This window comes from Musa acuminata, chromosome BXJ1-3, assembly GCF_036884655.1.
Source record: "Musa acuminata AAA Group cultivar baxijiao chromosome BXJ1-3, Cavendish_Baxijiao_AAA, whole genome shotgun sequence".
NCBI lineage: Eukaryota > Viridiplantae > Streptophyta > Magnoliopsida > Zingiberales > Musaceae > Musa > Musa acuminata.
This window is the reverse complement of record NC_088329.1, coordinates 4949152-4976371: the sequence shown is the minus strand read 5'-3', so window position 1 is coordinate 4976371 and position 27220 is coordinate 4949152. Positions and strand designations below refer to the sequence as shown.

Sequence of the window (27220 nt, the reverse complement as noted above, 5' to 3'; positions counted from 1 at the left end):
ACAACACCACCGACGGTGGAGACATCCCCTTCCGCGAAATGGACGGCTCGATCTCACCGATCGAGGAGCGCCGACTCTCCATATTCCGACAACGGTTCCCCGATCATTAATTAGTCCAAATTAATTCCCTTTTTTTGAGCTTCTGACACGCTCACACCTTCCCAGAAATATACTGAAAATTATTTCCTTCCTTTTTTTTCCCCTTTTTTTTCTTTTTCTTTTTCTTTTTCCAAATAATTATTTTATATGTAACAACACCCACTGCGTTGCTCTTTCCCAAAAGCAAAAGAGAAGTCTGCGATAGGGAGGACAGGGACAAGGGCGTCTTCAACGACGCCTGCGACTTCGTCTCTCTCTCTCTCTCTCTCTCTCTATTAAGCTTCTGCAGGCATACCACCGAAAAACAGAGGCCGGTCACCGATCGATGGGCTTGCCGCTCATGCTTCTCCCTTTGGTGATCCTCTTATCCTTGTTCGGGGGTGGAGCACCAGACGACCTCGCCTCCGACCGCGCCGCGCTCCTCGCCTTCCGCGCCGCCGTCTCCGGCGCCACGCGGCGGTGGAACGCCTCCGACCTCTCGCCTTGCTCGTGGCACGGGGTGACCTGCGCCGCCGGCCGCGTCTCCGAGCTTCGTCTCCCAGGATCCTCCCTTCTTGGCCCGATCCCGCCGGGAACTCTTGGTAACCTTACTGCGCTCCGCACGCTGAGTCTTCGTTACAACCTCATTTCCGGCACCCTCCCGCCGGACTTCGCCGCCCTCGCCAGCCTCCGCTACCTTTACTTACAAGACAACCGCCTCTCCGGTGAGATTCCCACCGTCGTGTTCGCCCTCCGCCAGCTTGGCCGCCTCAACCTCGCCGATAACTCCCTCGTCGGCGCGATCCTCCCGGCGTTCAACAACCTCACCCGCCTCTCCACGCTGCTTCTCGAGCGTAACCGGCTCTCCGGAGAGATCCCCGACCTCCGACTCCCGAACCTCCTCCAATTCAACGTGTCCTTCAACCAGCTCAATGGCTCCATACCCGCGAGACTCCGCAGCCTTCCGGCGAGCTCCTTCAGCGGAAACTCTCTCTGCGGGGGCCCCCTCGGCCCCTGCGCCGGCGTGCACTCTCCGTCTCCGGCGCCATCTTCATCGAGCCCCAACGGCGGCATCGACAGTAACGGAGGGAGCAAGAAGCTCTCCGCCGGCGCGATCGCCGGGATCGCGATCGGCTCCGCCGTCGGCTTCTTGGCTCTTCTCCTCTTCCTGGTCCCCTGTTACCGGAAGAAGAGAAATGCCGAGGCTGAGTCAAAGGCGGGCGGGAGCATGGGACCGGAGGCGGAGATGGCGCTGAGGGGCAAGCGAGAGGTGGCGGACAACGCGGGAGGGACAGCGGCGGCGGTGGCCGGAGGGGCAAGCGGGGGTGGCAAGAAGCTGGTCTTCGTAGGCAATGTTCAGAGAATATACGACCTGGAGGACCTGCTGCGGGCGTCGGCAGAGGTCCTCGGGAAGGGTACGTCCGGGACGACGTACAAGGCGATGCTGGAGATGGGGATGGTGGTGGCAGTGAAGCGCCTCCGGGACGTCAACCTCCCCGAGAAGGAGTTCCGCGATCGGATGGAGGTAATCGGCGCCATGGACCACCCCAACTCGGTGACCCTGCAGGCTTACTACTACAGCAAGGATGAGAAGCTTTTGGTCTACGAGTTCGTGCCCAACGGAAGCCTCTCTTCCGTCCTTCATGGTGAGCTCTCTCTTCTGTACATTCAAGGATTTCGGATCGACAGAAGGATTGAAAATGTTCTCCTAAATTGAACTCCAATGGCAGGAAACAAATCATCCGGTCGCACCCCTCTCGACTGGAAGACGAGATTGGAGATTGCTCTTGGAGCAGCCCGAGGCATCGAGTATATCCACTTGAAAAGCTCTGGCCTCTCCCATGGCAACATTACGTCGTCCAACATCGTTCTCGCCAAATTCAACGAAGCTCTTGTCTCAGACTTCGGCTTAAACAGTCTCGGGTCAACTCCAATGCCAAGTCAACGCTCCGCCGGCTATCGTGCACCAGAGGTCACCGACATCCGAAGGGTCTCCCAGAAGGCTGATGTATACAGCTTCGGCGTGCTCCTCATGGAGCTACTCACAGGGAAGCCACCAACGCAGGCGCTCAACAACGAGGACGGCGTCGACCTCCCCAGGTGGGTGGAATCGGTTGTCAGGGAGGAATGGAACTCCGAGGTGTTCGATCATGAATTGTTGAGGTACCAAAACGTTGAGGAGGCAATGGTACAGCTGCTGCAGTTGGCCATTGATTGTGCTGTACAGTTCCCAGAGAACCGACCTTCGATGTCTGAGGTTGTGGCTCGGATTGAAGAGATCTGCAGAGGTTCGAGCAAGAGAACTCAGCAGCAAGGTGGCACCATCATCGACACTGCTGGTGCCATATCAAACAGTGATTGAGCTTTACATGATGATAATTGCACTGGTCTTATCATCTTAAGGATGTCTTGCCTCCATGGATGAATCAAAGTTTGATCGTTCTTTTATTCCTTCTCCCTTTTTAAGTCCAAACTGTTATATGTTGGATTTTGGCTCTAAAACTCATGTCATCATTTTTTTGATGTTGAGACTCTTAATGTTTTAGGTAGATGTGATGGTGTGATTGGTGGCTGCTTGGCCATTGTTGCAATTGCATTCCACTCTTCATACTATATATAATATTGTAGTAGTTTTTTGTAGCTGTGGTTGAAACTCTCAATTAAGTATTCAGTTTGTCTGTGAATCTGCTAATGCTTCCATTTGTTGTTGTCGTTTTGCTGTAATTTGTCAACCATCCAAATCATGTATGTTTCTGTGAAAATGTCATCATGGACTTATTCTCCCTTTGGATTGTGTAAATGGTTAGCATGTCCTCAATGCAAGGCTCTATTTATTGGTCACCAACTCTTTGTCTATGGCTCACTATGTGTCAGCTTTCATGGTCAAGAAAAGAACATGACAGGGTTGTCTCATGTGACAAGGTGACATTTTGATTGTGGGTTCCACTCCAGAGAGTGAAGTTAGTCATTAATGGGTGCTTTTGACCTTGTTGCTTTCAATCATCAAGTGAATCTTGTGAGCCAGGAATCCTAGGTAAGTTTCAATATAGCCTCATATATTCTATTAGTTTGGCAAAGCAATGCAGATACTTCCACTGTGTTTTATCTAATCAGAAAGAATAAAAGAGCAGACTTCACTTGGGTTTGGTGGACATCAATTGATGGTTAGATTACTCTTCAAATGTTTGAGATCTTGCCACAAGTTGGCATATATTTTATGATCAAGCTTCAGTGAAGAACTCACAAGTGAGATTCCATCCAGTTCAGGACCCAGATTAAGTTATTATATATTTTATAAGAAAGAAGTTAAAGATTTATTATTCTGAACAGCTGTGCAGATCTGTGATCAAGTTGGATATTTTCTTTTCCATTTATATGATTCTTGTAAATTTGTGGGAGGCAAGCCTGCCTCTGAGGTAGATTTGGATGATAAGAAATAGATGGGAAATATCAATATCAAAGGGCATGTATCAATTATATATACACATATTAGCTGGTTGGATTTTGGATTGAGAGACACTGAGGCCATGGATTGATTCTGAAGCTTTAATGAGATCATCACATGCCACCAGCACTATTAAGAAAAAGAAATAACTCCAATTGATTTTTTAATGCTCCTATTAAGAAAAAAAAATTAGAGAAATTACATATTGCACAGCTATATTTAAGTTCTTTTGTACTTTAAAATATATCTCCTTACTGGTTGTATCTCTCCTTTTAATTTTTCACTCTTGTCATTGTCCACATCATGTCCAGGCAAAAAGGTTTTCTAAAAATATTTTTTAGGTATAGAAAAAAAATGATAGGGTTGAAAAATAATATGAGATAAATTCAGGCTGGCATAAATAGGTTTGAATGCATTACTTTAATGTCAAAAAGGACAAAGTTTTATTGTTAAATTCTGATTATATAAACATTTTTAATCCTCCATCTGATATATCATTTAATGACTGACAACCACATGATTAAAGTATTGAGCACAAGGTTTTAATTTCTATTGGTTTAGACCATTATGTACCATCATATTAATTAGGCCATTCCCATTGGAATTAAACAATCCTTACCTATCAACAGCTCCAAATTTTTATTCAAATCTTATTGTCATGCCTTGACATTGAAGAATTATTTGTCCAACCTTTCCCTTAAAATTAGGATCTGGACAAAAGCTCTTGACTCACTTGAAATCCACATCACTTGACATTGACTAATGTAAATCATGCAAGTTTAAAATGTTTGAGTCAAACCAATTCAACTTAAGATTGTTCAAAATAATTATAAGATTTTTGGTGAACTTTGAACAATGTTTTAGAAAGTGAAGGAAGCTTGTTAAACACAATGCTAGCTTTGTGAAAAGAAGAGAAAGCTCAAAGATTAAGAAACAGAAGCAAGCTTTATACAGAGAATGATAAACCCAATAAAGCAGATTTGATTCCCATAGAAATCATATCAAAACATTCTTCCAAGAACAATAGAATCTTGTTTCTGCAACATGCCCACTATCTGATCTGGATCTTAAACCCAAAAAATGAGACAAAAGAAATATGCTCACGCTTTAAGAACTGGTCATGGAACTACATCTTCCATGAACTTTCTCAGCATTGAACTGTTGAATAATCAGATTTTTGAGTGAGGTCAAGACATCAACTCCTCCCTCTTTGCAAGCCTCTCAGCCCCTCTCTTAATTCCTGGAAAGATAGTAACCAATGCAAGTCATATTCCAAGAAATTGGTGCTGCCAAACTGCTGCTTTGGAACAATATGAAACAAAAGAACAAGAAGACAGAATTGGAATTGGAATTGATAGCTACTGCTACACACATATGTTGATCATATTAAATATTAGATGAAAGGAAATAAGTAGTTGCTGAGTTATTGCACTGCACATAAAGAGGGGTGGCAGCATCTCATCAGAAACAATGAAGAGGGGATGAAGAGTTGGAATTTGTGTAGGTAGGACTTGTATATAATTTCTCTTGCAGTAGCTTCGTAGCTGTTTCCTATAACATTGAATGAGTCAGTCCTCCCCAAAGAAGAAGGAAATAGGAAATTGTGAATATTATTTCAACAATCTGTACCTATGTTGAAATGGGATTCTTCTTAAGCCATGTCTGACTATAGAACAAGTCAAAGATATGTTGAAATGAGTATCATTATGTTCAACATTTTATGAGTCAGCTTGGAGTTGGCAGGTTCAGAATATTGAACTTGACATCATCAAGAAAACATCCACTGATTCTTTTTCATAGAAAATATGTAATTTTATGTTATAACATTATTATTATTATTATTTAAATATTTCACTTTTATTATTTTTTGTTTTAATCAAAACTACTAAAATATCATCGTCGCCCTACGACAATTATATTGGGCTTAGATATTTTGGATCAGTGATTTAGATTCATCAGATCAATCAATTTGAATCTTCACTATTGGTCCTTATAAAATGTTTATTAATAATGTTCTCTGATTCAGTGAAGCAGCAGAAATCACTTTATGAAGCTGTGGCTTTATTTCCTTGATCATTTTCTTTGGCATTTAATTTGATTATTTTGTAGTGAGAAGCTCCAATTGGCCAATTTTTTATTCTCTTTCATTTTGGGTCAATTAGATATTCTTTCTATTAGTTTTTTTAAATAAAAAAATTAACTTTTATATCGATAATTGATATATTAATTCTACATCAATTTTATAATTAAAAAATTAATCATGTTAATTCTACATCAATTTTTTGATATATTCTTTAATTTTTTATCTCTAAGATTTCTTTTTTGGTTTGAAAGTATTCTCTCCCTTCCTAACATTTACTTTTGGATATCCGCAAGTATGACTTTGTTTAATATACCTCATAAATATATTAAGATGATTATTTTGGTGACAGGCTATGATTTAATTGAAATTTTTCTGAGAAATAAAATTAAAGTCACTTTCAAATAAGAAGATATGGTGATTATCGATCATTGTTAGATAGTAAATACTGGTTGCGTCGATTAAGTTCGAACATCAATCACCCAATAGATGAGCCAATAGACAAAAATTGATTGATTATTGACCATTGCGTTGAAGATCGTTAGCTTTCAATAGATCATTAGTTGTTAAGACAGTAAAAAAAAAAAAATATTCCTTCCTTATGTTGAGATCATGTTAACCTCTGTATCATTCTAATTTCATCGAATATCTTCGAAAAGATATTTAAAAAATATATTATTAAAAATAAAAATTTCTATGATTTTTACTATAGAAAAAAAGCTGAATAAACTTTTTTTTTTCTTTTTTCTATGATTTTTATCACTTGAGAGCACACATGATGTTTAGATACCTTATCTACTCTAAAATCAATTAGTATCTTGTCATGTATAGCTTTCCTTCCACATTTTGAAGGTTGCCACTCCCAATACTTTGTAGACTTTGAATTCCCCAAAGAGGTTTCACTTTCCATTTTCTTACATATTTACATACAAATTCTCTCTCAGTGCCATGCACACACCAAGAACAAGAAGCAACTTTTCCTGCCCTTGATTTCTTTACATTATCCAGAAACTAATCTTGTTGGATTGAAGTGAAGTGAGGAGGGAAGCCAGTAGAAGGATAAATGGGTTTGGATTGGAGAGAAGTCTGAGCCAGTAATCTGAGGAGGAGGAAGAGCTGTCAACTCCTCTTCATGGCATCAGTTCCTGGCTTGTTGGCTTTTTTCTGTGGTTCTCTTGGTTTCCCTTCTCTTTCCATTGCATGCAACATGTTTGTGTTGCCAAGCCTCTTGTTCTTAGGATTGAGAGTATGGTGCCTTGGGTTTCGCTTCCAGGAGCTCGATATATTTCTCAGGCTGATCCCAAAGGTACTCATGAACTGGAAGAAGGAACTGTGTACTAATGGTGGTGTTTGTGCTGCTTGCGGCACCAAAATTGGAACTCGGAAGCCCTCTCAACCTGAAAGATCAAAGAGAAATAAGGTATGCTTGCTTGAGCTGGGGAGTAGAAATTGGACGATCAGAAATGGTTTCAAAGATTTATCTGATGAAGAAGGGGAGAATGATGGACTCCAGGGAGATGGTACAGTGAAGTTAAAGGAGAAGATTGCAGAGGAAAGGAAGCATCGGACCGCGGCGGTTTCTGAACCAGAGAAGGAGAGGGTAGCAGCTTCATCGGCTGCCGAAGAGGCCATGGCCAAGATTGCAAAGCTACAGAACGAGAAAGGACTGATTGAGAGAGAAGCTCGGCTGTTCCGCGAAATGGCAGAGCAGAAGCAGTCGTATGATGATCTGGTGATCGAAACTTTGCATTGGATCATCATGAAACTTGAGGCAGGGAGATCAGCAGACATAATGAGAACCACAGTGTAGGATGGTGAATGCTCAAGCAAAACTACAAGGTGGCGTTAGAAAGTTTGAGCAGAGCAATGTCTGAAAGTTATCTGGAGTTGCAATGGTGGATTGAATTTTGTTATAGAAGTTAGGATTTAGCAATAATAAAAAAAATTCTTATCAGATTCATTTTCAAGCAACTAAATTTCAAGCATGCTAATTTTCACAATCCTTCATTATCTGATGTCAAAAGACTTGACAAAGGAATCATATCCTGGTGATGCAATAGCCTTTCAGAATAGTATCTTTTCTATGGGATGGTGAAGAACAAACAGAGCATATCAGATCACAAGCAGAATTCTGAAGACTTACTGGCCCTTACAAATAAAGCATTAGATTCCTTGAAATTTGCAAAGCAAATGGAGATGCTGTCATCATACACTAAGGCCAAAAAGAAAGAAAAGAAATAGCAAATTTCTCATATCAAAGAGAATTTTGTTCAGCATATTTAACCTTTCCATTCTTTGTCAAATCCCACTCTTATTGCTTTGGCCTCTCACATGAAGAACAACCTAATGATTTAATTGGAAATTGCAGTGGGCAAGAGAGTCCTGGAAATTAGGAACTGAGAGATCTAACTTTTTACAGATCTGGGAAAAGCCACCAGCAATCAGTTCATGGTCAAATCATGATTATCCAATCCAACTGCTAGATGTTGAAACACTACTTCCCTAAATACTTCTTCTGATAACCTTTTACAAATTATGATCACAAACATAGAAGTTCATATCCTATCTTCTGAAATCCATTGCAAAGGCAAAGCTGATAGAAAAGCCATTTCAGACTTTCACAGCACATTACACAATGATCTTAGTATGTTTATTCTTCCCTACTTAACAGGAAAAGAAATGAGACTTCCCAATGAAACACAATTCATTAGAACACAGAGTTCCCTGAAATATAAGGATCCATGGCTGCTCCACTGCTCATGGTTCCCAGAGGATGGTGGTCTCAGCAATCATGGAAGTGACAATATATGGATCCATGTTCGATGCGGGCCTTCGATCCTCGAAATAACCTGAAGAGATGTATAACACATCCATCATAACTAAGGATAAAAGACTGCAATTAAGCAAATTGAATGAGACACAAGAAGAGTTGTAAGGAGTTCAACCTTTCCCATTTCTCTCCGTCTCACGGCCTACTCGAATGGAAGCTCCACGATTAGCAACACCCTACCGACCAAAATTTTGCAGCTTAATGAGAACAGATCTGAGACGACAGTAGAATAGTATGATTTCGATCAGGGAATGAATCACATACCCAAAGGAAGGTGTTGATATCAGCAGTCTCATGTCGCCCAGTGAGTCGGCGCTCATTGCCTTCTCCATATGCAGCAATATGCTCTTTGTGCCTCTTGCCAAGCTTTTCGATGGCCTTCTTGATGACTTCGTATCCTCCATCACTCCTCATGGACTGGGTACTGGAAGCAGAAGTTAGAGTGAGACTTTGACGGCTGTCATTCTTTTCAATGGCAAATCATGTAAGCAGGATTCAATGATGAGGCAATTTGTGTTACCTGTAGTTTGTGTGAGCACCAGCTCCATTCCAATCTCCCTAGCAGTCACACAGATAAATGATTTCAAATGGTGATTCCCATTCTGTCATCATATGCTTTAGGAAGGAAGAAAATGAGAACACAAATCTAACCTGGATTGGCTTTGGGTCAAAAGAAAGAACAACACCTGCAATTTCAGTGATCCTCTGGATGGAGAAAACAGAAAGCTTGAATTAGCCAATGGATACATAGTGAGTTATGTTCTCATAATCTCAACATTAATCACCTCAAGAATGTAACGAGCAATCCACAGTTCATCTCCAGCAGAGATGCCAACAGCAGGACCAACTTGAAACTCCCACTGCACATCATAGAAAGAGCAGCTGCTTACAAACACTATCAAGGAGGGGAGAGAGAAATGAGACCTTTTCACTGCAAGGAAACAAAGATTACCTGGCCCGGCATGACTTCCCCATTGATGCCACTGATGTTGACACCAGCATAGAGACAAGCTTTGTAATGAGCATCAACTATGTCTCGGCCAAAAGCTTTGTCTGCCCCAGCAGCACAGTAGTAGGGTCCCTGCCACAAACAAGAAGAACACGACGATTGAATGAGCACACTATGAGACATAAAATAGGAAATTAAGATCAAAACAAATGGAACTCTTCATCTCAAAGGAACATAAGTGATAACTATAGAGATTATACCTTCTAGTAGTATTGGATATTGAATTGTAGTAACTTTCATCATAAGAATTAAGTATCAAGATACATAATCCTATCATTTAATCAAGTATTTCTGAGAATAATTTGATTACCTGAGGACCAGGGAACCCACCAACTGGCCAACCAAGAGGCCACTTGACATCCTTTTGCAGAAGGGTGTATTCCTGCTCAATTCCATACCTATTATTCATGTAGAATGTGAAGCAAGGTTAGGATTCTTTCTAGAGAGAGAGAGAAAGAGAGAGAGAATAAACAAAATAATAAGGTGATCATATATATAGACATATACCATGGTACTTCAGCAGTAACAGCAGGATGGCTAAATATCTTAGCAGCATTGAACCTTTTGTTGGTGGGAATTGGCTCTCCGGCTGGGGTATAGCAGTCACACATGACCTACAAGTCAAAAGAACTGTTCCAGTTCTCTTGTACGTAATGGAGTTGAAGGAAACATACTATGCAAACCTTTCAAGAAATGAACACCTTCCTGGGATCAAAAGACTACACTCTACAGATTTATATAAATACAAGCATCTAATCAAAGACAAATGGTGTAGAATATTAATGGACATACGAATCAGAGCCAACCATAAACAATTTTAAGCCCCTGTAAATACTCCTGGACAATAAATGTTTTTGATATCTTACAAAAGCTGTGTTTGAATCTACTTACAAGAATGTTGTTGCCCCTCCTGAATGGATCCTTGAAGATGGCTTGAGGACTACACAACAGAGGCAATTTGTACAAGGAATTATAACACAAACAAGTCGGAATTAATCCAAAAAATACCTAAAACCGTAAGAAATGGAAAAAGGTGAGATGCAAGACTTACTACAAGATCACTTCGCTGTCCTCACCAGGAGCTTGACCTGTGCTGGAACCATCATAATTCCACTTGGGAAGCTTAGAGGGATCAGTGACAGGACCAGTGAGAGTCTGCTCAAAAGGAACAAACTCAGTATTTTGGTAAGCAGTACAGAAAACATAACTACATATTACCAATCATCTAGTTAAGATAACAACAACATACCCTGGCTTTGCTTCGCATATCCATACCACTTCCTCCTATCCTGTTGCATAGAGTAAACATATACTAAATGTCATCTAGCAATTTGAATGGTAAGCAGAAACCATGAAACATATATTAACACTATTTTTTACACAAAGAAATAGTGTAAAATATATGTTTAAAATAATAAACACCTCTTTAAGATCAAATTTTGGACAAAACAGAAGAACAAAATGATGAAGGACTAAACATATATGGACGATCAGAAGGCTCTCTTCAGAAACATATGTTAGAATTGGACGTATATAGTGATCAGATGTAGGGAAGCATAGATAGAGTCCTGGAATCCATCGTCTCCATTACCACCTAAAAGATAATCAAAACCAAAAGTCCAATGGAAGTAATAATCGAGCCACAACAGGTAGGAGGGAAGGATTCAGCAAAAGAACATCAAAACGTAGAAAGAGTAAGAAAGAATCTACTGCGCTCTAATTATAAAACTCAAACCATCCCTAAATGCACGAAAGGAACAGCCTTTTCGCATTTCATAGATCAGAGAACGGTCCTCAAGGCCAAAGATCCAAGTCTACCACTGAAATCTTTACTGAGACCAGTAGAAACTAGCATTAAAAAGCGTGCCAAAAAAGGAGAATAGATCCGTGAAAGGGAAAAGAGTTTACGACACACAGAGAAGTTCCAACAAAAAGAAAGGGAGAAGGAACAGCGTCTTTGCGATCTCAATATTCAGTAAAGGAGCCGCCTTTGCACTAGAAACGACAAGCAAAATAACAGAGGAAAGAGGGAAGCAAACGTACCATATGTACTCGGCAATGATGTTGTCAGTGGTGTTGCTAAGGTTAAGGTTGACGAGATCTGTGAGCAGAGACATGGCTGCTGCAAACGAAGCGATCAAAGCTCTCTCTCTCTCTCTCCTACAAACACAAAAAGGAAAAGATCTAAGAGCGAGGTGGAGAGGGGTGGCAAAAGGGTTTATATAGGCGGCTGGTGGTGAGATCGTGGAGGAAAATGGGCACTCCGTTTCTTTTGGTCAATTATCTATATATATTCTTAACCACAAACAAATATATAATTATTAATTAATTTATTTAAAAATATATAAATAGATGATGGTGACGAATACTTTATAATTTTTTATTTTATAATTTGACAATTATTATGTTGGGATTAGTAAAAATAATTATGGTAATGGATGATAGAATGAGAAAGCTAACATAGCTTTAAATTTTTCAGAGAAGTTCTCTTTTTTACTTATCTAAGAAAATAAAGAAAAAAGTTGATTCGATTTATTTTAGTATCTATAATGTTAAGCAAAAATAAATTATCTTTAAAGATTAATGAGCAATAAAAAAATATTTTAATATATGAACAACTATATATCATCTCGATAGAAGATAAGATAAGAGAAGATTATTTAAGATATTTTGAGTATGCACTAAAAAATATATATAAAGATTTAATAAAAATTATAAATAAATATTTAAGTATTTTGAACTTAACTAAATATATACATTTTTATATATAGTTAATCTCAAATAATTGAGATTTATGATTTTTATTATTGTTATTATTATTATAAAAAATAAAAAATTTGATTCAAGATTATTTTAGTATCTATAATGTTAAGCAAAAATAAATTATATTTAGAGCTCTAACCTTCTCTCTCGAACAATCCTCCCTCTCCACCTACTATTTGGCCACACTTTTTGTCTCTTTTGTCCTATTGTCTTTTTTTTCTTTTTTTTTACAGTTACATAACATGCCACATTCTTCTTTTTTTTTTTTTTTTTTTTTTATCATTTTTAGTATTTTAAGTTTGATCTTTTCTAATATTTTTATATATTTTAGAATTTTAAGTAAACATGTAGTGGATTTGATTGATCCATCGATCCAATTACTTATTAGCTGAAGACTTAAGCAAGTAATTCCTTAATTTTATGACTATAAAATATCATATCAGAGTAAACATAATATCATTGTGATAGGTTATATATATATATATATATATATATATATATATATATATATATATAGTCCAAGAAAATATATCATACCCAACTCCATTTATATGCCATGAATTGGCATATATATATATATATCTATTAGTTTAATTTCTAGTTGTTGAAATTGAAAACTAATTCGAATGATTCTTTCTAAGTCGATCTCAAAATAATCTCTTTCAAATGTTTTTTGAATCCTGCAAAACTATATGGAAGACGCTCTCAATAATGTTCCTGAAGCTTAAGTCAGTTGATAAGTAGGATAAATCAGACTTAAGATATAGTATGTCATCTATTCATCATTTTTATAGTATGCATGATTGTTATATTACTTATTGTGTTATTGTTACGAGGATATATGATTCATTATAGTTATTATTATATTGCATCAAACTTAAGATTCTATAGCTCTCTTCCATCATATCGATCACATAGAGCTGAGATATTCTTCATGCACAATTGAAATATCAATCATATGGAGTTGGCTCACCAATCAGATGGCTCCACCATATCAATCATATAAAATGGAGATGTCCAAATAGAGCTAAGTTATGGAGTAAGTGGCATCAATATGGCACATTTTTACTGTAACAAGATCTTATGTCGATATCTACGTCAACATCTACATGAAAACTTCAATCAATCTCTGATAACTTTTTCTCTATATTCAGATAATCTATTCAAGATTCTGAGTATGTAATCTGAGCATATCAAACCACTTCTAAACAGGCAACCAAAACCAAATCAACTAGATTGAACATGACAACTGCAGAGATTGAAATAGCCAGCACTTCTTAGATATTAATAGAAGACTAATTCAACAAAATAAAATTTATCTTGAGAAGTAAATTAATTTTAATCTTAGGGAAATGCATGGTTATAAGTATCTGCAATTACAAATTGGGTACTGCTCCTCATTGGCATTGTTATATAAGTAATATACTAATCCAATCATACCATATGCAAACTAAGACTATTTTCCTTTTCTTACGATCTCCAATAAAATCTTAGGCCCTAAAATGATGCTATTCAAATAATAAATCTAGCTAGATGGTAATAATTTCTATCTAATACGGATAATAATTAAGGGGCTTAAACTTTCGCACGCACAAGCGCACACACACATATAATATATATATATATATATATATTTGGTGGTGCTATTTCAAACAATGGATTAAATTGGAAGTGGTCTATATAGTGCCCATCACTTTAGTGGCTCTCTAAGTCAGATGCATGTTGGATGTTGTGTCATTAAATAAATCTAAACACGTTAGCAATCACTAAATGTTGATATTGGAAGTCCCGAATGTAGTCATATTCAAGCGATTTATAAAGATTTAATGAATATATAACTATTAATTTTAGTTTGAGAATTTTTGAACAGATAGTTAAGGCTCGACAAAGTTACTAAGCTCGTTGTCTCATTTAATTAAATAATAATAGTTGATATCATGAGAGACTCAAATAAAAAGTTATATTAGATTTATTCGATAAAATGATATCATAATAATACTATGATCTAATTTTAAGATATATTGAACCTCGATAATATGGTCAATCTCTTAAGTAGTGAAGATTGTAACACTTAGATTTAGTTTTAGAAAGATTATAACATTCAATTTAATCTCATATTTGTAGTGAAAAAAAGATTTAGATTGATCTATAATGATTTTATAGATATACTATTAATATTATTTTAAGTATTTTAAATTAATATTTCGAACTTAATAAATTAAAAGATCAATTATCCCAGCAAGATGGATCTCTAGATTCATTTTTCTTGTAATTATCTCATTTTTCTAATCACTTTGAACATTAATGTGGGTATCGACTCGGATGCAAAAGTGAAACAAATGCCATCCGAGTTTGCTACTACGACACACATACCTAACAATTGTTCTTACAACTTTGTGCCTTTATTCTTTCGGAAACTGAACCGAATGGGTTCCGAATAGATATCCCAACTAGAACACATGTTCCGCAACTTTCTCCCATGATCCAAATTAGATATTGTGCTGGAGATTGGGGAGATTCAAAAGGAGAGGATAATAAAGTGAAATGGCATCTTTATCTTCTTTGTTATGTGCAACCTTTTTGTTGTATTTGAACAGGAATCATATAAAGTCTACAATGTGTTCTTAGGCTTCCTAAATCTTAACATTTGTTATTTCGAACTCAACTAATATTATTGTTTCCTAAGCCAAATGCATTAAATGTTCTATATTATTAACATTTTTTTTTTTGCTTTTGATGATAAGAACTTTTTTAAGGGAGTTTGTCATCCCAAACGATCCTCTTCCGATTGATTAATTATGCATATAATGCTTTTTAAGCACTCCTTGATCTTTTTTTTTTTTTCTTAAGAGACATATATTCTTCCTTGATCACAAGAACGATTCAAGCCGGTTCAGATTTATGAAATATCATCATCATCATCGATCATGGTCATGAGAAAAATGTGTAAGATGAAGATTAAAGTTCTACTATTAAAGACAAAACCTTTCACCTCTCATGTATAGTATCTTTTTGTCTAATTGGCAAGATAGGACCATTGGAAGAAAGCTAAGAGGGAGATGCAAGAAGACTACTTGTGTGGTCCTTGGAACATGTCCTCCTATCCAAACCACTCCACTTGATCGTTTAGTTAGCAAAGTGAATTATATTTTTTGGTTGGATTGTATTATATCCATCTCAATTCAACCAAATTAAACTAATTTTTTTTATATATACAATAGTTCAAATTATGAATATCTTTATCTAATGATTCTTAATCATTATAATTTTGAGATTATAAAAGAACGACGTGTTTTACACAAGGAAATCGAATGACCTAAATATGTCATCATCAACTCTCGGCATCCTCTCTAAGATAGATATGAATCATTCATTAAATTACAGGTTGCAAATTGGATACTCACCACAAATTATTATTGGAGTACTTGAAATGATCCGATTGGTATCGTAAGAGAAGGGCTTAGCTACGAGGCTGCTCCTTCACATCGTTCTTGAATCACCTGGTTATCAATCAAGGTCAAAGAATCACCCTGGACCAAATAATTCTCCAATGTGAGTTGGCAAGATGGTCAGTGACCATGACAGGGAAGACTGAGAGCACCAAATGAGAGCCAACCCAATGCATGTTGGCAACTTCCGAGAGAGCATCATTAGGTTGCATGTCGGGGTCTTTATCTGCCAAGAAATTTGAAGCTGAGGACCTCAATTTTGCTGCAAAATATTCCAAAGTTTCATGGATAATGTGCTTACGGAGGGAAGCTAAGGCCATCTTACATGCCTTTATTCTCTCAGATTTTTATTTATTTATTTTATGAGAGATGAGATTCGAATCTAAAATCTTAGAAAATGATGACTAAGCTCCAAAACATGGAACAGTGAGTGGAATATGATTGATGAGGAGATTTTGTTGGATTATATGGTGTTAAGAATCTCAACCACATGGCATCATGCCAACCAAAGGTTTCTTCTCTCAAGATTCAGTTGTCGCAAATCATAATGATTGGGTTTGGAAATTAAATGATATTATGAGAAATTTCTAAAATAAGGTAAAATAATTAACAAAATTATATATATATATATATATATATATATATATATATATATATATATATAGAGAGAGAGAGAGAGAGAGAGAGAGAGAGAGAGAGAGAGAGCACCCCAAAATCAATGATTTTTGCATTTGTCCCTTTAAATTGAAGTTTAGCATATGTAATTCTTTACTAAACCTAAAAACTTTCCTATAAATAAATGTGCATATACCCTTAATGGTTAATCTCTATCTGTTGATTGTCATTTAATTATAAACAACTCAATTGCTTAGACTGATGCACCATTTTGAAAGAACATATATTATGACAGACTAATAAACCATTTCCAATTTGAAAAGGATATCCATATAAAAACCTCAAAATAATTATGAACATGATTACTAAGAAGCTGAAATTAATGACTCATCAACTTTGATCAAGGATCTCTAAAACACCACAATCACCAGGAAGTGTAATTTATTAAAATATATAGCAAAAATGATTCTGTTTCCCATTACAGAAGTAGCACAACCTAGTGAATGTAGTTAATCAATTTTGTAAGTAATTTGCCTTGTAAAATATAGTTGCCACCTCCTTACTACATATTCTGAAATCCAAGCGGATAAACAAGACACTAGAAACTAGAAAAAGCTATCGAGATGATATCACCAAAGATATACATCTCACAAGCAAAATTTTTGTTTATCCCCGATCAACCATGATTGCTTTCGCTCCCCTCCCTACAGTGAAAACTCTCCCTCCCCACCTCCCTGCCTCTCTCTATGCCAAATAGCCTTTAAATAGACTTTCATTCACAGGCACAAAAACCAATAGCATTTGTGTTCTTCTTCCGACAGCAGGAATATAACAAGTTTATCACAGTATGGAACCATAGTTCAAGGATCTACACTCTTCTTGGCTTTCTTTCTCCGAGGTTTTCTTCTTTTACCAGTGGCAGCTGCTGACTTTTCTTGCCCCTTGACATGATCTAATGAGGTAGCTAGCCACCGTTTTTTATGATTCTGTTTCACAGAATCCTGCCCCACCTCCTGGTATCCATCCTCGAGAGGGGGACTACTGCTACGAGCACTGGCATTATCAACATCATCACCTTCATCGTCCGAACTAAGGACCAGATCCTCAATCACATCCTCATCTCCACCAACATCGTGCTTGTCATCTCTGGGTCGCTTCTTCGAGCTCTTCTTCTTTTCCTTACTGTGCAACATTATACATCATCAAAATGTGGAAGATAAATGACAACAAGTGAAGATGGGCATCTAATCATAAATAGGACCACACCTTTTCTTTTCAGGCAACCAAGATGAGCTAAACACAGCAGCACCTTCTTCCACATCTCCACCATCATCTTCATAATCAAGTTCAGGTATCTTGCTGCCAAACAAAGAAGATTCTGCTCCAACAAGAACACTGACAATAGAAAAGCACATGTATTAATCATAAGCAAATTAAGAATTTCATTGGAAATAAAGGAGCACTCATGAAAGCCAATGGACAGGAACAAGTTATCTTCCTAAAACGTTAAAAGAGCTTAGAAATTTTGTTAGGCATGACACTCAAAATTTTAACATGTACCATATTGCAAAATACAATACTTGAACTAGAGCTCAAAACCATCGTGTTCAAAATTTTAAATGGAAAAGAAAATCTGCCACTGTTTCACTTGATACAGACAATGTGTGCCTCATTATTCAAAGCCTTGAATAATGATGCTATTTATCACATCCCATTTAATTCCAAATTTGTATTCAAATCTCTAATGAGATTGGTTGTATATAAACAAACCTATATACATTTAAACTTGGCATTATATACATTCACTTGTGAGAGATATTGAGTGGTAAATGATTCAATCAATACTTATCTGCAATCTAGTTGCCTGTACTATTACCTAAGCAATAAACGAATTGATCTATCAAAGTCAACTGCATAGCAACCATCATGCTTGTGAAACATGAACACTTCTTTGTTTAATCATTAAACAACAAACATTGTGGTTTCTTTAAATTCTTTCTGTTCCCCTTGATTCATAAGATCTTAAGTCATGATTTTCACTGGCTCCAAGATTCAGTGGTCCACTATTATTTATTCTATAGCCAATAAGTAGTAGAGTTAAAATAAAATCTGAATCCATGGGGATAGAAAACCTCAAACAGAGTTACCCAAACTTAATCCCTTAAATGTTTCACGTATCCCTAAATCACCTAGTCTAAATTCCTATCTCACGTCCCCAATTCCATATTATCTTTGCACCTTTCCCTGTCCTTCCACTTGCTTTCACTCGTCTCCCTCCTTTCCTCTCAATCTATTTCCTCCCTACCATCCCCTCTCTCCTTCCTTTGCTACACAATTATATTCCTAGTAAGCATCTCCTCTGCAATTCTCCCTCATATCTGAAAACAATTGCAGCAGCAGTGTCAACAAGCTCTCCTGTTGCTTAATAACTCTCACCATCATCAATGCTGTTCGGTGGATTTGAAGCTATGCAGCCATCATCCAATCCTTTGGCCTATTAAAACAGAGATGTCCGAGCAATATCGTAGGAACAGAGTGTACTAAATCTAACTTGGGATAGTGATGGGGATGGTAAAACCTACACCAACACACCCCATTGCCATCCCTACTATTTAGTTCTACATTATTTCTCTTTCCCCCCTTAAAGTTTCTTTAAATCTATACTCAACTACTGATGATCAGACTAATTTTGCTGGAATTAGAAAAAAAGAGGTTTCGTTTTGAGATGTACTACAGACACAGCATCAAGATAACAAATGGTTCTCTCTTCTCTTTAAATATAAAGAGATGATCATGAATATTCAATTGACCATGTATTGAATCTGGCCAAAACACTCTAGTCCATTTTTCTTATCTTAAAAACAGTAAAATAAGTCAGTGATGGTTTTGCATCCCTAATAATACCAACCTAGATTCCACCAGAGAGTCATTCCTCTGTTGAGATCTGAAACGTAAATTAGCAGCAAACTTTGAAAGAGGACTATCTCCACATTCCTTTTCAGCCTATTGTAAAACAAAATTTGATTAGCCCGGATAAAGAAGTTATAAAAAAAATGTTGTTGAACAGATACCTTAAGAAATGATGCTATGGCGGGATCGCTAGGTGAGAATTCAATTTTTGAGCGCCTTAAGTTTGTAAATTCACAATTTGCCTCCACCTGAGACAAAGGCATGACATTCAATGAAAATACAAATTATTTTCTCCTTTTTTTGGTACTTGTCATTGGTGTGCATAGCTATTTACCACACAATACCTGACGGATTAGCTCCTTTATTTCCCGCCGAAGTCTATCCGCTTTGGTGGATTTGCAGAAGCTCCGCAACCAAACAAGAGGGATAAATGACAGCTCAAAAAAGGCGGGTGAATAGCTCCATTGAGCCAGATGTTCAGCTAGTTCTTCAACCAAACAATATATGCAAGCCTCTTGAAATGCACGTGTCTTCATTGTCGTCTTATCCACCTGCAATAACATTTTAAGGTGAAAATTCTTCCAGTGCTGTCAGTCTGTATTATAAAATTATCAAAACAAACTTCACCTGCTTCATGTTAAGCAAATTGACTGCTTTACCAACACCCCCAGTTGGAGGACCATTCAGTTCTTTCATTTTCAACATATCAAGCAGAAGGGAAGACACAGGAATAAAGGTACCAGTGGCTGCTGCAATGCGGTTGAGCATTCTTATGCATCGAAGCCTAAGTGGTACATATCGAACAGTTGGTACCAATGATGCTACCCCACTTATTATTTGAGTAAGTGGATAAGCCAAAGGTCGAAAATCGGCTTCCGAGTTGTAGGCACATATAACACCAGTCCAAACTTCAAGGCAGAATATGAACTGCCAATCATAGACCTTTTGATACGCTTTCTGCAAAAGGACATGAACCATAATGTCAACAGTATGAAACAATGAGGCTTCTTTGAAAATATAAATGCTACAAAAACAAGGCAACTAAATAGATCCATTTTCTAAAGGATTTACCCACTAGGATTGCAACATAAAAAAAACCTACATCTTCATTTCCACTGTCTATTAAAGAACCTTATACTGATAAATGCACTGAATAAGCATGTTAGTAAATAGTATTTACATAATCCTACTATTGCAAAACCTCCCATGAGATATTTTTTCCTAATGTTGCGGTAAAAATATTTCGAGAACAATGTAATTCTGATTTAAGTGCATTTAATAAGGCATGGAAACTAGAAAAAAAAAAGTTAACATTCATCAAATATACCATGCTGTTGAAATAAGAAAAAAAATGAAACAGCAGAATTCATAGTTTCGCTAGAATGAAGAACATATCTTTTCTTCTTCTTTTTTTTTCTCTAGCAATATGAAGCTACACCGCACATAAAATCTGTGTGCACCGACAAATTGCTCTGGATTTACTTCTTCCAAGTAAAATTAACGCAGCTAAACCTTAATCTTAAACAAGCCAGTTTTACAAGTACAAAGAGATGGACCATAAAGAGATCACTACAGGACTCACCTGAACTTGTTGCTTTGTGTTTTTGTTGCTTTCTTGCTGTTTTTTCCCTTTATTTTTGTCTTTTACTGCCTTCAAGATGAAATATGAGAAGCATAAAATTAAAAAAAGTAAACAAAGGACAAAGTATGATGATTATCTGCATACAGATGCTTACTCAAAAAATTAAGATTTTCAGCACTGCCTTACCTTTGTTCCCTTTTCAGTAAGGGAACTTCGTAATATTACTGCCAACTGACGAATGAAAACAAATGCGTGCTGATATGCAGCTGGCGGTTCCACACCATACAGTTCAGTTACACAATTCCCAAGGAATTGAATGTGTTGCAACTTTGATCTACTTATGGACTTGGACAGTTTGCAGTTTAAAACATAAGCCTTGTATACACCCTTAAGGCATGCATCAAGACAATCGGAACCAAGTCGAATGCACAAGTCTCTCAGGAACAGAAATGAAACCACAGGTAAAGCACCCCTGCCAGTGCCCCAAGAGTGAATAGCAACCTGGAACAGCTTAACAGTTGAAAATCACATCTAAAAAGAGGAGAAAGTCCTAAATCTCTAGACACTGAAATAAGAAAAATGCACTGCAAAAGAACATCAATTTTGAGGTACCTTGATATACTTCCTCAAAAGAGTAGGAAAAGCAGCTAAAAAAACAGCTGATGCCTTGACACGCTTCAAAGTAAATGATATCATTTGTTCATCTGTCATTTGTGTTAATATATGGAGTCCATTACCAAGATATAACTTCATTAAGCTACCATACTTCTTCCACAATTTAGATGTCATGAGATCTATAACAGTCTCCTTCTTCCCACCTGAGCTAGGGGCATTTAACAAACCACGGAGAATCGCATCCATTTCATTTAGAACAAACACCATTATCTTATTAAATACACTGCTCGAAATGATACTAAACTTTGGAGCTGAACCATCTTCTCTATCATCACCATAATGGCATGCCATCCGAAAAGCTCGCAGCAGAGATCTAAGTGCACCAAGGTTTTTATTTTCTTTAATTGCGATGCACCATCCATCAACCATCGCAGTAGTGATTACTTTCCCTGATGGTTCATGCTCTTTTTGTACAGTAACATGAGAGTTAACATCCTCCTCCAAATCAGTTCCCGACTCTTCCTAGAAAGCACATTGAGCAAACAGGTCAGCTTTCTAATTGGCCATAACAAGACATGAAACCATAAATCAATCTGATTGACACTCACGTCAATATCTTCATCATTGAACTCCAACAGCTCTTTGTCATGCTCTTTCAAATACTCATAAAATTCTGGATCCTGCAAAAACAAATTGATGTTTAAATGAAGTTCAATCAAGCTGGTCACATGAATCCAAAGTAAAATTCTTTATCAGAAGTCGTCTTAAACATTACTTCTTTGACTTTGTTGGAGAATATGAAAAAAATACTTTGATATTTGTCGAAGTGTAGGAGACGAGACCAGCAATTACAGAGGTGCATAGTAGGCTACAAGAGAATAAAATCTTCTGTAGCGGAGAAGCAACAGACAAGGTTGCCAACAAAGGTCATCGCAGTCATAACCATTTCTAAGAACAATTATGTTGATAATTTTTTACACCACAAGCTCCAGAGCTGAAGCAAAATGTGAATATCTCAGCATCCTGTACATACTATAGCTCCTGATCTTTATCATGCATCCAGACCAATATAGATGAAGCTCTCTAATGTTGAAAGAAAAAACTGTGGAATTATATTATGCAAGGATTTAAATGTTGGTCTGATACCACACTGACCTATTGGATCGGTATGATACCGGAAATTCATGCAGTAACATCTCATTTCTCCGTCTTGAGGAATTCCTTGGTTTCTCTCGAGTAATCATGTATATAGCACTTGATCTTTATCATGCATCCAGACCAATATAGATGAAGCTCTCTAATGTTGAAAGAAAAAACTGAGGAATTATATTATGCAAGGATTTAAGGGTTGGTCTTATACCATACTCGCCTATTGGATTGGTATGATACCGGCAATTCATGCAGTAACATCTCATTTCTCCGTCTCAAGTAGTTCCTCGGTTTCTCTCTTAATATTGTTAGATTATATTTCACATGATCAATCCTGGTCCTAATTAATTTAAACCTTTTTGTTTATAATGCCTGTATAACTCAAAAGCATCTTGCCATACTTCTACGAATATATGTGCATGCCATATTGGTGAACAATAAATTTGATCTTTCTATGTTGGTGGCAGACAAGTTTCAAGACTGTTTGATTTCCATAACTTGTTTTCTCGAATAAACAACTGCATCAAACCTGATTAATGTTCACTACCTGATAGTTTTATCAGAAACTCTATCATACAAGTAAAGGAAAAAATTTGCTATAAACTATGAGCTAAAAATTTCCTTAGATCTTCTTGTCAATTTTTTAAAATTGGCCTCTCCTACGATCTAAATATTTGAAGCACTTCACTTATACTTTGTGACAGTATAACAATCAGCGCATACTTTTAATAACCGAGATTGAAATCAATGGGCGTCTCCTATGATTTAAACACTTAAAGGGCAAAAACCTCAAGCAAAACTATCCTATAATCTATTTTCGCTTAGGGTGATAATCCTCGTAATTTAAAGATATCACCTTCTCTCGTTTTTCTAAGCAAATCTTTGTTCAACTTCTCAAAAGTCCTCGTTAGATCTATCTACAGAACCACCCCAATAAATTCAGGTCTCCTAAACTCAATTGGTCTTAATTGTAATTCATATTCAGTGCAACTTCTCATTGTTTTTTTCTTGTAATACAAGTCATCCCTAATTCTATCAATATTTTTCAACTTAACATACAAAATGTTCAATAGATTTCAATAATGATCAATATTCTACTTTAGTCAATTGATAAAATATCACAAATAAATAAATTGTACCATAAATTTTATCATGAATGTCTTGTAAGGGCAAACACAATTAGTCCAAATAGGTAAAAGTATATGAATCTGTTCTTACTAGAAACTCAATTGACTCACCTCATATAATCCTTTATGGTAATTCCTACATACCATAATTACATCAAAAAATCTAGATTCTTCTCCTAAGATACATATCATATGCTATTCCAAGTCAAAAGTAACCATGCATAGAAGACAAAGTCTCTCCCTATCTTTAAATTCTTCCATCATTTATCAGGTAGATAACCATCATTTTTTCCCTTATCTTAATGCCTTGGTCTAGACATTTCACAGATTTCTAAATAAATTTTAGTTAGTGATCACTACAATATTTTTATAACAAAGACACACTATTAACTCCTTTACATATGAGACAAGCATGCATATGCAGAGCTCCTAGACAAATACATTGACAAGTCATTTCAATCAAATATTATGGTCCAAGCATCAAACACCATACCACGTCAAGAACAACCAACTTAAACGAAATAACATGGCAGTACCTATAAAAGACAAAAACATCCTAAAATGCTATTGAAAGGGAAGATTCTAATAGTGCATAAATATATTTCACAAACTCATGTACTAAGATGACACAAGAGAAAAATGTCACCTTTTCTTGAAGTCTCTGCAATTGCTTCACATGCTCTTTGGCTTTTTTCCGTGAACTAGAAAGGCTTTCTTCCTCCCCAAAGCTACTTTTCTCTAACAAATGCACATACATTGTGTTAGATGACAAACTAGTACATAGATGGATACTAAGATAGTAACAGTTAGAAGATAGCTTCCACCATTACCTGAATCATCGTAGTCAAACATGCCATTCACCTTCATCCTTCTGAAAAATAGAATATACAACAGAAACAAAACTTTAAAATTATACCGCAATGCTCCTCAAAGTGGGGGAAAAAAAAGATACGAAACAGATTACCAAACAAACAAACAAAATCAACAATACTCCTCAAAGTGAAAACAAAAAAATGTGATTGAATTTCCTCAATCACCATTATTTTTTTAATTCCAGCTAGTAAAGCTTTTAAAAAATTTAGTATTTTTTCGTAAATTAACTCAGTCTTTTTTGTTATGGGTATGATACGTAAAAGAATGATGCAATCAGGTTCCATTGTTCACGTATGAAACGTGCAGAGTTACAAGACGTTCAACCATGAAAGTTCATTACTGAGCCAGAGTGTGTCATCGTTTTTTCTTACTTTTTTTTCAGTCATTATCTTTCCCTTCCTCAATTCTTAAAAAATTAAGATAATACTTCCTCAAATTGTCACAAACCTGTCCTGCATCGCTACTTTTGATTGCTAAATTGCCCGAAGATATGTTCTGGTACTTCATAATTGCTCGGTTGGCCTTGGAGTCCATCATAATATATCGTTAATATATGTTTAATCATCATAGAAACCATCCTTCTTTGGCTATGTTGACTAAATTTACTATCATCTTTATAAAGTTTCACTTATTTAATGATATCATGGTAATGATTTAAAAAGTGTTAGGCACCAAGATCCCAAAACGCTCGAGACAAACGAAACGAGATACTCTAGAATATTAAAATATAAAAATATATGATATTATTAATCTAATAAATAAAGATTATTTTGTAAAGTAACTAATAATCTACTGTTAACAAATAATTTACTGTTAACAACAGTTAGAAGGGAAGAGTATAACTGTTAAAAGGGATAAAAAAATATCACCCAGTGAAAGTGAAACCGACAGTGAGAAGTCAGAACTCAGAGAAGCAGCGGTGAGAAGCAGAGGACAACAGCCGCGGCAGCGGACAGCAGCGGAAGCTGAGGAGACTCGGTCGGCGACAGAGTAAGACTCGGAGGCAGAGGGAGAAATCGTCGGCGGCGGAGGCAGAGGGAGAAAGCGCACCGTAGGTTTGGAAGTCAGGGTCGCGAGCAGGTTTTGAGGTAACTGCGAGCGGTAGTTGGTTCGATTGAACCAACTAACGCAGATTTAACTGAACCCGGTTGCCTTATATCAACCGGGCGCTCGCTCGAAGCGCCCGGCGCTGGGCTCGGGCGAGCGCCCAGGCGGCGAGCTTCAAGGCGAGCGCCCAGGCGGCGCTTTATTGAAGCGCGCCGCCTGGTCCTTATATGAGGCGCTCGGGCGAGGCGAGGCGAGGCGCTCGCTCGAAGCGCCCGGCGCTGGGCTCGGGCGAGCGCCCAGGCGGCGCTTTATTGAAGCGCGCCGCCTGGTCCTTATAAGAGGGCCTCGCCTCGCCCGAGCGCCTAGGCGAGCTGTTTTTGACCAAAACTATTTTCGGAAAATAGTTCTACAAAAACAATACACATCAAATGATAACATAAAACAGATTTAGTTGCAACCTACTGGAGAAAGAAAAACTATTTGTAAAAATATGCCTCTACATTAGTTATCTAGAGACAAAATTAAGCATCAGCACCAATTCCTTTTGCCTCTTAAGAGGAGAGGATAGGTCGGAGAAGAAAGGGAGGAGGGAGAAGCGAGTGGGGAGACACGTGTGGAAAGGAGGAGGGGACGGCGGAGAGATGAGACAAGAAGAGAGTAGAGCGTTCGACCGGGCGTTCCTGGTCAGAGAGAGATAAGTGGAAGGGCGGCAATCGTGGAGAGAGGGGAACAGAGAAAGAAGAAGGGCGGAGCAGGCGTACCGGAATGCGCGACGCTGCAGGGTGGCGACGGACGGTTCGAGAGATGTCGCCCGAGGCGGCAGCGGCTAGGGTATGCGTTTACGTTGGACGGGGTTGGGTGTGTATATATCACCGAGTCGAATCGGTAAATTCGGTCAGTTACCGAGTCGACACGCCTCTTTTGATCTGCACCGTAGATCGGGCGATCGCAACAGGCTGCGGTCGACGAGGGAAAGGAAGCAACGTGAGGAGCGGGGAGTGTACCAACAGCTGTTCTAAGTCGTGGCCGAGGGTAGAGTGGAGGGAGGAGAGAGGAAGGCGCCACTGCCGAGAGGGAAGAGGAGGGAAGCAAAGAGGAAGGAGTCGTGTCCGCGACAGAAGAGAGGAGGGGGAGACGGAGGCAGGAGCGGGGAGGGCTACACTGGGGCGGTTCCATGCTGCGGACGAGAGGAACGAGAAAGAGCGAAAGAATGGAGGGAGAGGAGAGATCAAACCTATTGATGGCAGGTGGCGCGGGAGACGGCCGGGGCGGCGGTTGGTGCTGGGAGATGCGGTGACCGGGCGTTGGCGGGTGATCGGACAAAGGAGGCGATCGCTCCTTGCAGCGCACGAGGCGAGAAGCGATGAGGAAGGTTCCAACCAATTTTATCCTGATCGGACAAAGCAGGCGGTGACCTGCTTTAAAAATTTATATTTAAATTTTTAAAATTATAAAAATTAATATTTAAACGATCGATAAAAGGATAATTTTACTGATAACAAACATTGATACCGTTGATGGTTATTGTGATGATGGTCGATCTTACCACTATCGATTTGAACATCGACGATGAGAAGAAAGAGGAGGCAGAGTAACGAGGCTTCTCCATCGGCATCGAAGGAGGAAGAGGAAGGAGGTGATTTGGATC

The 27220-nt window shown here is 37.8% G+C and overlaps 4 protein-coding genes across 6 annotated transcripts; 2 read left to right on the top strand and 2 right to left on the bottom strand.

The window, feature by feature from the left end:
• The first annotated feature begins 288 nt into the window (after positions 1 to 288).
• Positions 289 to 2762, top strand: LOC135618386 (probable inactive receptor kinase At1g48480). Its single transcript, XM_065119272.1, has 2 exons — positions 289 to 1724; positions 1809 to 2762. The coding sequence occupies exons 1-2, from the start codon at positions 425 to 427 to the stop codon at positions 2438 to 2440; spliced, it is 1932 nt and encodes a 643-aa protein (XP_064975344.1). The 5' UTR covers positions 289 to 424; the 3' UTR covers positions 2441 to 2762.
• A 4153-nt stretch (positions 2763 to 6915) lies between these two features.
• LOC135636008 (protein FLOURY 1-like) lies at positions 6916 to 7413 on the top strand. Its single transcript, XM_065147516.1, has one exon. The coding sequence runs from the start codon at positions 6916 to 6918 to the stop codon at positions 7411 to 7413; it is 498 nt and encodes a 165-aa protein (XP_065003588.1).
• A 674-nt stretch (positions 7414 to 8087) lies between these two features.
• Positions 8088 to 11645, bottom strand: LOC135618379 (glutamine synthetase nodule isozyme-like). The gene is made up of 13 exons (XM_065119264.1): positions 11486 to 11645; positions 10692 to 10731; positions 10494 to 10597; positions 10334 to 10382; positions 9950 to 10056; positions 9753 to 9840; positions 9386 to 9514; positions 9219 to 9293; positions 9085 to 9138; positions 8954 to 8991; positions 8698 to 8857; positions 8549 to 8609; positions 8088 to 8452 (listed from the first exon to the last, which is right to left on the bottom strand). The coding sequence occupies exons 1-13, from the start codon at positions 11557 to 11559 to the stop codon at positions 8361 to 8363; spliced, it is 1071 nt and encodes a 356-aa protein (XP_064975336.1). The 5' UTR covers positions 11560 to 11645; the 3' UTR covers positions 8088 to 8360.
• A 5048-nt stretch (positions 11646 to 16693) lies between these two features.
• LOC135618360 (nucleolar complex protein 2 homolog) lies at positions 16694 to 26969 on the bottom strand. 3 transcript variants are annotated; one of them, XM_065119253.1, is made up of 13 exons: positions 26807 to 26969; positions 24483 to 24523; positions 24299 to 24390; positions 21985 to 22056; positions 21374 to 21898; positions 20948 to 21262; positions 20762 to 20830; positions 19807 to 20136; positions 19524 to 19730; positions 19341 to 19427; positions 19178 to 19272; positions 17536 to 17664; positions 16694 to 17451 (listed from the first exon to the last, which is right to left on the bottom strand). In XM_065119253.1, exons 2-13 carry the CDS (start codon positions 24517 to 24519, stop codon positions 17130 to 17132), a joined length of 2280 nt encoding a protein of 759 aa, XP_064975325.1. In that variant the 5' UTR covers positions 24520 to 24523; positions 26807 to 26969; the 3' UTR covers positions 16694 to 17129. The 3 variants fall into 3 exon arrangements, with proteins under 3 accessions (XP_064975325.1, XP_064975316.1, XP_064975321.1); XM_065119244.1 differs by lacking the exon at positions 26807 to 26969 and adding an exon at positions 26334 to 26415; XM_065119249.1 differs by lacking the exon at positions 26807 to 26969 and adding an exon at positions 25395 to 25553.
• Positions 26970 to 27220: the final 251 nt, after the last annotated feature.